General features: G+C 38.1%; 1 protein-coding gene across 2 annotated transcripts in view; it reads left to right on the top strand.

Annotated features, from left to right (window-relative positions):
* fbxl17 (F-box and leucine-rich repeat protein 17) overlaps positions 1–12750 on the top strand; it is a 208727-nt gene that overhangs the window by 141579 nt on the left and 54398 nt on the right. For both annotated transcript variants that reach the window (XR_003443863.2, XM_027167168.2), the window contains exon 8: positions 9122–9198. Coding sequence is in view for 1 of the 2 variants with exons in the window: in XM_027167168.2 (XP_027022969.1) it covers positions 9122–9198 (77 nt within the window). In the remaining variant the exon portion in view is untranslated. The remainder of the gene's footprint in view (positions 1–9121; positions 9199–12750) is intronic.

Genomic DNA, 12750 nt, shown 5'->3' with positions numbered 1-12750 from the left:
TGTTTGTACTATATTCTCTCTCTAGATTTAATGGCACATTTTGGAATGTTAAACCTTTGGGATATTTTACACACAAATCATGATTGACATTGTTCCAGAGCTTACTGTGTCCTACACTTGTATTGCTAGGTCCATGGTGACTTCCAGGAATAAGTATATTTATATTGAGGTTTGAGCATATACGTGACGCTTAAATTGCACACTGATGGACTCCATTTAAATAAATACACTACCATATATGATGACAATTGTTTGAACTAATTTAGTGGTTTCATGTTTTACTTTATTACTTTTATTTAAAAAAAACAGGCTTTCATGTCAATTTTATGGGCTTTATGCCCTTTTTATCAGATTCATGACATATAATCCCAATTCAGTCAAACACTGTAAAATGTGGAATATATCTGTTTTAATTCATAGCAAATATATTACTCAGTGCAAAGAGCTGTAGTTTTGTAGTTTAATGGTTTCTAAATTATAGAAATAGTAAAATGCATTTGATTTGAAGTATTTAGTGAATTCTTTGTATCCCAAATTGCATATGAGGAGCAACTCTTAACTCAAATACTCCTCATGTTTGCAGCTTGCTTGGTTTCATTAAAAAAAAAAAGAATGTTAGACTTTTGGGCTAAAGTACATCTTCACCTTATTTTTCTATCCATGCAATAAGAAAGCCTGGAAAAAAAATAAACTGAATTACCCATCTTACGCAATAATTCACTCATATTGTGTACTGATTTGTTTCCTCAGCCAAAAATGAGCCTGTCACGTTTTACGTTACGTTTATCAGCTACAGCAGCTTTTCCTCACTATTGAAACAGAAAAGGTAATGAATGCTAATCTGACTTTCTGAGCTGGTAGTGAGGAAGAAAAATTATATTAATTTGTATTGTCAGAGACATCTGAGGCATATTTTCTGTAATTAAAGCTGGGTTGCATAATTGAAATACCTGCAATTTGTCATAGTATTGGGAAATTACATGCCATGATGTGAGCCATTTCTTCATTCGGCAGAATTTGTTGTTATAGACTTTTCCTCCCTTCTGCCACCTCTTCATATCCATTAGTTTAATGAATGCTATCCAATTTAGTCTCTGCCATGAACATGGCAGTAATGTTGTTCTTTGCACTCTGCAGAACATGCTGCGCTCTCATTAAAATAAATGGTGGTAATCAAAGTGTGTGACAATTAACAGATCACATAGTTTTTTTTCTCCGGTCATCTCGCATTTGGCTGGTGATATGTTCTCCAGGGGTGCCATAATGGTCTCCAAACTCCAGGCGTGACAGACCCTAGGGGATTCACTCCTACCACATTAAACTGTAAACAATGCCAACGCCATCTCGCATGAGCTGCTGCGATTGCGAGTTTAAGCTTTACATAAATACTGGTGAAGTCAATCAAGTGCGTGTTTGGATCCTAATTGAATTAGAGAGACAATATGCTTGCCTGATGGCGAATTTAGGAAGCTTTAAACCTGGTTAGGAGTTGAAGTTGCTCACAGACTCAATTCAGCAGGAAAACTTTGTCTTGGGGAAGGTATTAGACTATTTTAAGGAATTATTACAGTTACATTAACATTATGCTATGCACAGAATAAAACAGCACAGTGTATTCTGATACAGGAACATGAACAATGGTACAGCAGGGCGACTCAATACCACTACAAACTCACAGCTGTGTGTTTTCCTATTGCAACATGTCCTGAAGTAGTTCATTCCTCATGTACTGTAGAAATTTGCCAATGTTTACTTTTACTTCATGGTACAGCTTTACCTCTGACTGTCTTAAAGCAGAGACTCCATCCATCATCCAGATACACATGTTCTCACAAAACCTATAATCAGTTACTCTTTTTGTTGACTGTATGTGAGCGTCCACTATGCAGATCCTTTATATTAAAATTCTAAATTTTATTTGTCACATTAACAAGCATACACAGTATAACCAGTACAGAGCTGTCCTTGTCAGAATAAAATTATACACTAAGAATAGAATTGAAATAAAATAATTTTACTCTACAGGTAGAATGCGGGGAAAATGTATCCATCTGCCCTTTACACTACTTATCCTCCTGGGTCACAGAGAACCTGGAGTCTTTCCCAGGAGACTTTGTGCACATGTCAGGATACACCTTGGACAGGAGGCCAGTCTATCACAGGGCACAATTAGCAAACACACACACACACAGTCACACACTAGGGACAATTTAGAGATGCCACTCAGCCTACAACACATGTTTTTGGACTGGGGAGAGAACCAGAGGACCCAGAGGAAACCTCCAAGGCATGGCGCTATGAAGCAATGAAGTTAACCACCAAGCAGGATTGTTATAGATATATAGCGCTGAACCAAACCATTGTCAAACCACGACGATGCCATAGAAAAAAAAAAAATCCTGAATCTCTGGAGTGGGAGGGGTGACATTATTCTCTCTCCCTGTCAATCACAACAGCACTAACCAATCTGCTTGTGTGAACTCATGCATGCTGAACGGTGGTGGATAAGGCTTTATGACTCAGCAGGTTGAAAAGATGAGCTTGGTTGGTTTTAGCTGTCTCTGAGGAAGCCTTCTGTAACCAGATTTATAAACATAAACCAATTTTAGATTATAGTTTAAAGTTATGTATTAAATAGATCATTTTATATCTTGGTTTAAAAAAATTCTAGCCGTATCACTAACAGCTGTACTTACTGGCAGTAGCTCCTGGGTGTCTTTCTTGCCTGCTTATGCCCCCCGCTCTCCCCGTCTGTCTGTTGTCTCGGGGCTGTATGTCTTATCACTGTCGGCCACGGGACACAGCCAGCTCTCCTGAGTTATGTTGGACTGTGGCTCGGTGGATTGGGACAAGAACCAGCTTCGCTCCATAGAAAAAGCAATTTACAGCTGTAGATTTCACCAGACTTCTTCTGCCATGAGAATTTATTCAAACCACAAATCTGAGTAAACTCAGCTTTTAACAAATCCCGTAAACCGTAAACAGATCTTGTCGATTCACTCATTTCAGACTAGTAGAGTACTGTATATAGCAATTTTTCTGGATAAATAAGACATTTTTACTGTCTTATGCACATTGCTGATTATTAAGAATGTCAGATTAATGAATTATATTGAATACAGCGAAAAGCCTTTACATAAACACCTTTCCTTGTTGCTCACATTGCATTGCAAGAAAAGGATTTATAGACATATGTAAAATTTTTCAGTGTCCCAAAGAAATTTTGAGAAAAGCTGAACTTTCGTGTTTAACACACACTGAGTAAACCTTTTGAACAAAATGCCCTCTATGAAATCAAAATTTGTGTGTCAATAAATCTGTACACATAGATTTATAGGAAGATATAAACCACGTTTACTATAAAAAAATCATTTTCAGAAGTGCTCCGTGAGTACTCCCCTTGATGAGAAGTTCCCGCTCTACAACATTATGACCGAGTTAAATCAGAGTTCGCAAGATGCGTCTGGATTCTTTGTTACGCTTTTGAACCTTTACAATCTTTTTGTTCTGATGAAAATACATAACAGTTTTAGTCATATTTTAATGACGGTTTTTGTAGAATTGGTAGGCTTATAGACGGGACAAATTATTTGGAACACTTATTTGGTACATCTTTTTGTTTCTGCAGCTATTCAATCAGCCAATGCATAAAATCATACAGTTACACGTCAAAAGCTTCGGTTAACGTTCACATCAGTCATAAGATTGGAGAGAAAATGATCTCAGTGACTTTGACTGTTGCCTGATTGTTGGTGCCAGATGCACTGGTTTTTGTACTTTAGAAATCTTTTGGGATTCGTACACACAACGGTGTCTAGAGTTTATATGGAATGATATGGGGGGAAAAAAACATCCAGTCTGTGAACACACCTTTTTGATTTGAAAGGTCTGAGAAAAATTGGGCAGACAGGATTAAATTAAACAGGAACACTGCAGTAACTCAAATAAGCACTCTTTACATCTTTGGGGTGCAGAAATACACCTCTGAACGAACAACATGTCACATGTTGGGGCAGATGAGATACAACAGCAGCAGATCACATCAGGATTCATTCCTATCAACCAAGTACAGAAATCTGAGGCTACAGCGGGTGCATGCTAACCAAAACACCACAGCTGGAGAATGGATAATTGCATGAATGCCTGGATAATTTGAGGAGTGAGCAGGTGTTTCTAATAAAGTGGTCGGTTAGTGTATTTCTTGGAAAAGCAAATTAACCTGTTAGTGGATGACGAACTGCAAATCATGTCTTTAGTGGAATGAAGGATTTCTTTAGTAATGCTCATAAACTATAGGGGCTGTCTTATGCATCGCATCGCATTGCACATGCAGCTAACACTTCCAGACATTCAGAAATCTTTTGTATAATCCAGATATTTAAAGAGAGTGCAAAACGAGTGGATAAAGCAATCTTACCTTTTAACCGATTCTGACTTTTTTATAGTTAAGAAAAATTATTATATAAAACCGTCATTTTATGTCATATTTAATTTGTCATTTAAATAAACACAGAATTAATTGAGGGTGATTGAACAGAGCACACATGGCCTTGAGGTTTTGTATGCACCTGCAATGCTGTAAGGTTACAAGACTGGATATTGACTGGTTTTTTGCTTTGTGATAAAATGCATCCTCCATACTCAAGGCTTGCAGTTTAAAGTCTTTTTTTTTTTATCACATCTGGAATTTGCAAAGCTTTTGGATAATTTACAGTTTCACCTTTGTGTTTTTTATGTTATTTATCTGGATTCTGTGATATTACAAACCTGGTGATTTTGAAAACTAGACATACAGTATGTCTCACTGCTGTTTAAATCCTGATAGCAGTGGAAACCCATTACACTTTTCTGTGTGCCGTGTAAGAAGACCCCAGATTAGCTTTTAACATCCTTAACTAAGATCCAGTCATTGAGATATTTGATTCAGGAACATACTTAGTATACACTCTCAAAACATTCAAGCCTGGCATTTTTTCTCACGGTGAGACAAGTACTACTGAACTTCATTTCATTACATTTTCAGTACTCTGTCAAAGACATGTTAAGGTACAGAATTTGACAGACACCCTTATCCAGAGCGACTTACATTATTTCATTTTTATACAACTGAGCAATTGAGGGTTAAGGGCCTTGCTCAGGGGCCCAGCAGTGGCAGCTAAGTGGACATGGTGTTCGAACCCACAACCTTCCGATTGGTAGCTTAACACCTTATAACCACTAGGCTACCACATGCCTGCCGTTAAGGTGTACTGGTAATGTAGGTACACTACACCTAGCATGGTTTCTCCAAGCTAGAACACCACCAGTCAGCTTATTGGTCTAAAAAAAAAAGCCTTCCACCAGAACCTGAAGCTTATATGATGTTAACGTAGCCGTTCACGTCCTGTTCAGGGTGGTGAGACCTTCCACACGCAGATCCTTTACCTTTATTCCCTGACAGGTGACAACTTTATTTTTGTTTTTTCTTCTCTCCGGCATGACAATACACACTCACACACACACACACACACACACACACACACACACACACACACACACACACACACACACACACACACACACACACACACACACACACACACACACTATCATCCTCATCATTTTGTTTTTGCTTCTCCTCTTCCTTTTTTAGCACCATTAAAGACTTGTAAACACGGACACTAACGTGAGGTATATAGTCATATTTAGCTGAGACCCTTTTTCAAGTGTTATTTAAAATATAAAGGATCAGTTTACGGAGCTTAATGAATGAATGCTCTGTAGCAAATGTGCACTCACATCCTGGTTTTGTGTAAGTGTGGCTAATTATTCACACGTTGCTTTATTTATTCTGTTATTTATTAAGGTTGTTTTTTTTCTTTTAATGTCTTGAATAACTGAGTTAGAGGGTGGTTTGGGAACAGAAAAGACAGATTCAGTCTACATTTAATAATTCTGCCATAGTTTGTTGGATTTTTAGTTGTCTCTTGTTTTCAGTCCTTAATTAAACATGTGCTGAAAAAAAACATGTCTTATTAGCTAGTTACAGATATTCTAAAATGTTATCAAAGCTTTTCTTCTGTTATTAATATGACAATGTTATCAATGTTCATACTAATTAAAAAGTGCACTGATAACGTCTGTCAGCTACACCTTGCCATAAAAGGACATTTATTTGGTTATATTTTGTTGTGGGCCTGCCAGATGTTATCAGGAACCATCTTTATTAAGTTTATCCATCTGTCTGACTGCTATGTTCAGTGCCTGTGTGTTATTCTTTGGATTGTTGTGTTTGTACTGAGAGCGATTCAGTTTCCCCATCTGTCCATGGGCTTTTTTTTTGACGTGTAGCCTATTTGCTTGACGATGGGGGTGTCTTTGTTGTCATGGAAACTACTATAACATCCCTTTATTAGGCATCATGGCCTGAGGCTATGAGTGGCTAATGTCATTACCACAGAGTGCTTTTCTAAAATGTCCCATAATATTTTGTTAATAAGACATACATTTCATCATAATCAACATTAGTAAATCCATAGTATTACACTAGTAGGTGGTGTTTGTGTGTAGAGGTCATTTCAATAATTTTTTTAAATCAATTTTCAATAGTTTCCTTTAGTTCAGCTTTTCCTTACAGATCTATTTCTCATGTCTTCTAAATCAGATCCAGCTTGTACATAAAATCAGCAGTGTTCTTTATTGATGTCAATCATAATTAGCATTGCCATAAGCCCTGAGTGCAGGCCACTCCATAACAAGCTCTATGAGGAGAATGAGGATAGCTCAGCCTGCTCTCTTCCTTGTCTTGTGGATAGATGTCCTCATTTAAAAGCCACTGATTGTCGCTGTCGTCAGAACCCTGATACCACAAATGGAACTTTATGATGCTGGATCATCAGCATGATCATGCTAGAAGGTTGCTGTCCGAGTGACCTCCCTGGCGCCGGTGGACCTGCACTTTGGCAGGGGTAATGTGCCTCTTCAAAGCTGCGGAAACTGAATTACTCTCTCGAAATGGCGTCCATACATTCGATCGAAACATCTAAAGAGCTGTGTTTTTCGTGACTTAATGCAGAAACAATGGCTTTGTGTTTTAAGTGGACTTTTAGCACAGTTATAAAAGAGGATCACTACTTTGTAGTTTTTTTGTGTTCCCCCACTCAGCACATTTAAAATATCAATGGAGATGGAAATGGAAAATGATGAGTAGTGTGGTTGAAGGTTAGAGCGCCGAGTGGTCTGCCCTTTCCCAAAGCATGAGCCCCAAATTCAATTGTGCTTCTTGAAATGGGACTATCCAGATCAGTGAACTGAAGCTTATAACATGATCTTTACTTTAAAGGAAGCAGATCATGCTCCTTCTAATTCTCATAATGTGCAATTTACTGCAGTTGCAACGTTCTAAAATACATCTGAAAGCAGATTTTCAGACATACAGCACTAGAACGACAAGGTCAATGCTTTTGTTTTCGCTATGCATTGAGGGATTGAGATTAAAAAGTGTACATGAGATGAAGGAAAGAATTTCATTTCTAGATATTTACATATAGATGAACATGGCACTTGTTGTTTGTAACCTTTTCAAGTGATCAAATATACTGGATAGTGATAAAATATATATATATATATATATATATATATATATATATATATATATATATATATATATATATATATATATATATATATATGACTGACAGCCTTTTTTTTTTGCCCAGGTGTCCTCTGTTGGACTACTCTTGGTTTAAATCCTGGGTTTGGAACTGTCTATGGGAAAAAAGCAAACCATAGAGAGAAAATATATCAGAGCTGTTGCATAAACCATAGGCCATGGCCTATACAACAATGTCCTGAAAAAGAAAGAAGCCACTGGTGTTCTAGCAACCAGACACTTAGCAGGTCAGCCAAGAAAACAACAACAGCAGCAGCTGATGACAGAAATATTGTTAGAGCTGTGAAGAAAACAGTCAGTAACATCACCATCAGCTAAGAGTTGTCAGGGTGAAGGTATCACAAAAAAGATTTCTTCAAGAACAGAAATATAGAGGCCGTACCACAAGATGCCACTCATTCATCAGCAGTAAGAAGCAGAAGGCCAAACTGATTTTACAAAGAAATAGAGATGAACTACAAATGTTCTAGAGACGATGTAACTCATGCCAGTAACAAGCAGAATGAATTCAGAAGTCTTTAGAAACCTTCTGTCTGCCCATTTACAGAGAAATGCATCAAATCTAATAGCAAGAAATTTTATCATGTAACAAGACAATGACCCAAAACACACTGCCAACACAACAAAGGTGTTTATCAGGGAAAAGAAGCAGCATTTCACCTCCCGAAGAGGAGGCTAAAAGCAAACCCAAATGTCGTCAGTGTGTAGCAAAGCCAAAAGAATAGCTCTTTCTGTTCCATTACATTCAGAGGAGTCTGGATCTTGTTCAGCTTAATTCACATTTATGTCAAAAGAATATTTTGTTTCACGCCAGAACGAAAAAGACATGCTCTGTTTTGACATAAACAAGCTACGTGTCCCGAGATCCACCAGATTTGATTGTAGAGTTTGAACATGGACCTGCTTCCTCTGCCAACTGGGATTATGGATTTTCATAAATAAAGGCTCACATGAATGAGTGCCTCATTTATTCCAGAGGTTAATGGAGTCAAACAGATTGATTAGAATTTGTTTTTGCTAACACATCTCATTAAATGTGTTTGAAGGGACTTGCTTTTCTGTGATCTCTGCTGCTTTTCTCCGGTGGGCTTCTGCTCTAGCCTGGGCTTGAGAGAGGCTGGTGAGCATTTGAGAGAGATGAATGAACATGGGCACAGCTTTCGCTCCTCATTCAAAGTCTCTTTATTGCCCATCTCTGCTTAGATGCTTGTCTCCATGAGGAAACTGTTTAGCTTTTAATCAGGACAGATTTAGCTACATTTTTAATTTTCTACTGAAGCACTTTAGAGACGAAAGGCCTGCCCAATGGGTACTTTTAATCAACTTTGTTGTGTGACTTTAACTTGCTTTCTGTTTGTTTGCAGCTGAAATAAAGCTTGACTTCTCACTCAAGTGACCTTTGTAACAATTGTGAGCCTTTTAAGACCCGTGATCTTATTTGACCCTGTACTTTCTCATGCTTTCTTGCAGATGTGTGGAAATCATTGCTAAAGAGGGAAGAAGTCTCAAAGAGCTGTACTTGGTTTCTTGCAAGATCACAGACTATGGTAAGCACAGCAGATCGTTATCTAATCAGTCTAACAGTCATTAAATGCTCCATAAAATGAACATATGCTAAATGATTTAACCCACACTGACTCTTACTTTCTTAAACTTATATTTTGTTTTGTCCTGCTAAATAATATTTCACATGACAAGCATGTGTGTGTGTGCGTGTGTGCGTGTGTGTGCGCGCGTGTGTGTGTGTGTGTGTGTGTGTGTGTGTGTGTGTGTGTGTGTGTGTGTGTCCATCTGTCATTGAGAGAGCCAAGTTTTGGGTTCAGTTCTCTAATTGCTTAGTGCTCTAGTTAACTTGCAGCTAATTAGCTTTAGTGGTGCAGACTTTACCTTAAATAAACTGGTTATGCAACAAAATATGAATTATGCTTCTTTTAAATGAGGGAAACATTGAAACATTATTTGAAACATGCCTGTGGATTGCATTGTTTGCAGAAGAAAAGGCAAAAGATCAGTTTCAATTATTCATTTTCAGATATCTTATTCTAGCAATCTCTGGATTCTGTGCAGTTTGAATTTAAGTCCCTTGTATCCTTCTGCTTTGTCATTGATGGTTCTTTATCTGTGATAATGTTAACTTGGCTTAAGCATATACAGCTATATTTTGTACACCAGCAAATCAAAAGCTTTGCATCCGACGAGCCACGTCTGGTCTCTGAAACTCAGATCTACATTTTATATAATAATTTGCATACTGCTTTCTAGCAGTCTCTAGAAGTGATTCTGTTTCTAGCAGTGACTAGCACTGACCCTCTGCTTTATCCCGGTGCTGCTGCTAGTGATCCAGTTAACAAAAACTTTCACCTCATTGCGATTGTAGCTGTTCTATCCTCAGCTTCAAGTTGTCATTAGGAGTTTTATCTCCAGTATTCAGTGTGTATCATCATACCGAGTCGTACTGTTTTCATCACATGTATCGACTTTTCAGTTTTGACTGGAGTGTCTTATTATGTTGTGTATGGAATTCTGCTGACAAGCGCAGAGGGCTTGTGTCTGTCCTGAAGTAGTGGAGAAACACAGTTAGTTTTTATTGGCACGTAAATGCAGAAGCTCTCATTGCCATTTCTGTTGTCAGCTCACTTTATGCAGACTTCGCCGTAAAACCTGAGTAAAACTCAGGCAAACAAAGACAGACTGACTAAAATTTTTGGTAACATCAGAAAGTCAATAAATATGTAGACTTGAATATATAGCTTCTAGTCATTGCTGATTTACTGTGCATTTTATTTTTACTTTGGCTGCAGCACTTGTATTTTACTTCACTTACTTTACAGTGGAATGAGGGCATTTGTAGGCTTTGGGTACATGCCGGGTTTAATGATTAATGACCACATCTCCCTCACTGCTGTATTAACCCTCCTGCCTGTTCTATATGCACATGTTCAGTGGCAAACCCCATGAAAAGGGCTATTAAGGAGCTGTATATACATATACTGTAGCTGTGTAATTTGTAAGCACACCAACATACATAGGTTTGTTGAGAGCACAGAAGTGATTAGTAATAGACTTCTGTGAAATCTGGATTATGTAATCTAATAAGAAAAACCAGGTAGTCATAAATAGAGTAAAATTTATCTGAATTTATTATATATGTAGCTCTAACCAACTCTCTAATTAAAAACATCAAATAAATGAAAACAGAGGCAGCAATAATTATTTTAGCTTATGTGTCTGTAGTTAAGGTAATAAAATAGCATTCATAGTTCATCACAAACTCATTCACACCAAGTCATCTAGAACCAGGGACCTTGAAACTGAGAGGCAGTGATGCACCTCTTTGCATTGTGTATTTATATGCATGTTTTTTTTTCAGTTCCTGAAGGGTTCTTTGGATAGATTGGACTTTTTAGACTGGTACCCTATTTGAAAGGGAAATCCTCAGTTCCACTGGGACAAATCCAAGGACAGCTGACCATCACACCCATGTGCTTATTGAACATCACATTCAAGATTTATTCTTCCTTTGCTAGTATAATAACCTAAACTCTTCTGGGAAGGCTTTCCACTAGATTTTGGAGCATGGCTGTTGGAATTTGCGATCATTCAGCAACATGAGCATTATTTGAAGTCAGGCACTAGAGTCGGGTGAGGCGGTCAGGTGTGCTGGCAGTTCGTCCCAAAGGTGTTCAGTTTGGTTGAGGTTACGGCTCTGTGCAGGACACCCCAGGTCCACTCTAACATTGGCACACCATGTTTACATGGAGCTTGCTGTATGCACAGGGGCTGTGCTGGAAACATCGCTCATGCTGGAAGATGTCTGGGGCTCTTAATTAAAAAAAGGTTTATTGTCCGTAAGGTGACTTTATGCTTTTTTCCAATGGCCCAGTTATGAGATTATTGATTGTGTATTGCATTTAGCATAGGTGATCTTAACAATATCACCTTTGGAGCATAGCATCCTCTAGAAGATGCTGGTTTATACTGTTATTCATACAGTACACAGAATATATGACTATAAATGGCTGAAATTCTTTGAATCTCCCTTGAGTAAGCTCGGATACCTGACCTAATGTATTTTCAGCCCACTTAAGGTAATTATATATAAGCACCACGCTAATGTGTAGACTCGCTCCAGGGCCTTTTAGCCATTTGTTTTATCTCAGCAGAACTAATCCTGACTATAATCGCTTCAGTCCACCATCGACCCCTGCATCCGTGACTGCTGCAAACCCACAGTTCTGCATCTTGATGAATGGTCTCAAGATCAAAACAGTACACTAACGACATCCGGGAATGTATATTAAATACCTCTTAGTTTAGCCTTTTGACCACTTATGCAAGATTAATCGAGGATACCTGATATAGGCTTTTAAGAACCAACCTTCTTCTTACTGGGCTTAAACTTTTGTTAAACAACACACCTGCTTTGAAAGCCTAGTGAATATGTCTGTTCCTATTATTGACTGATTTTGCTTTTTTCTAATGCTTTTCACAAGTTAATGTTGTTCTTGTATATTTACTGTGTCACATTTTCTGGATATTTGCGTAAATCAGTCTTGGAAAGTGTGATATGCATATGAAATTATGTACAGTTTATAATGGTCATTATGTACAGTTTAGCCACTGAACAGCTTGATATTGTGAGTTGGTAATTATTTTGACGACACACTCGAAACTCGAAATGTAACATGCCATCCTCCACAGGTCTCTGACCATTAGGCTCCAAAGGTTTGAGTATTTTCTTTTCCTACTTTCTTCGCCAAGTTCCCATGAAAGCGACTGAGAGCTTAGCCGAGCTGCTGCTCTCTTTTGTGGTCTGCTAGACGTGAAGCTCTCAGTAAGTATTCATGGGTCTCAAGTGACTTCAAGTGAGTCTGAGCTGTTTTCCATAAGCCCCTTATGTGGATCCGCAGTACAACCTGTTTGAGATGAGCAGAAAAATCGTACCGTTCCGTGACGGGTGAATTTCACCGACCTTGAGATACAGTAACAGTTAGTGGGAGAACAATGATTCATCTGTGGGTGATGCTACATACAGATTGCACTGTCAGAGTCTGATTTGTTTGTGATATTCCATTTAGCCTGTGATGTGGATATAATCA

This window comes from Tachysurus fulvidraco, chromosome 14 (genome assembly GCF_022655615.1).
Source record: "Tachysurus fulvidraco isolate hzauxx_2018 chromosome 14, HZAU_PFXX_2.0, whole genome shotgun sequence".
Classification (NCBI taxonomy): domain Eukaryota; kingdom Metazoa; phylum Chordata; class Actinopteri; order Siluriformes; family Bagridae; genus Tachysurus; species Tachysurus fulvidraco.
The sequence above is the reverse complement of the archived record's forward strand: the minus strand, read 5'-3'. Positions and strand labels throughout refer to the sequence as shown.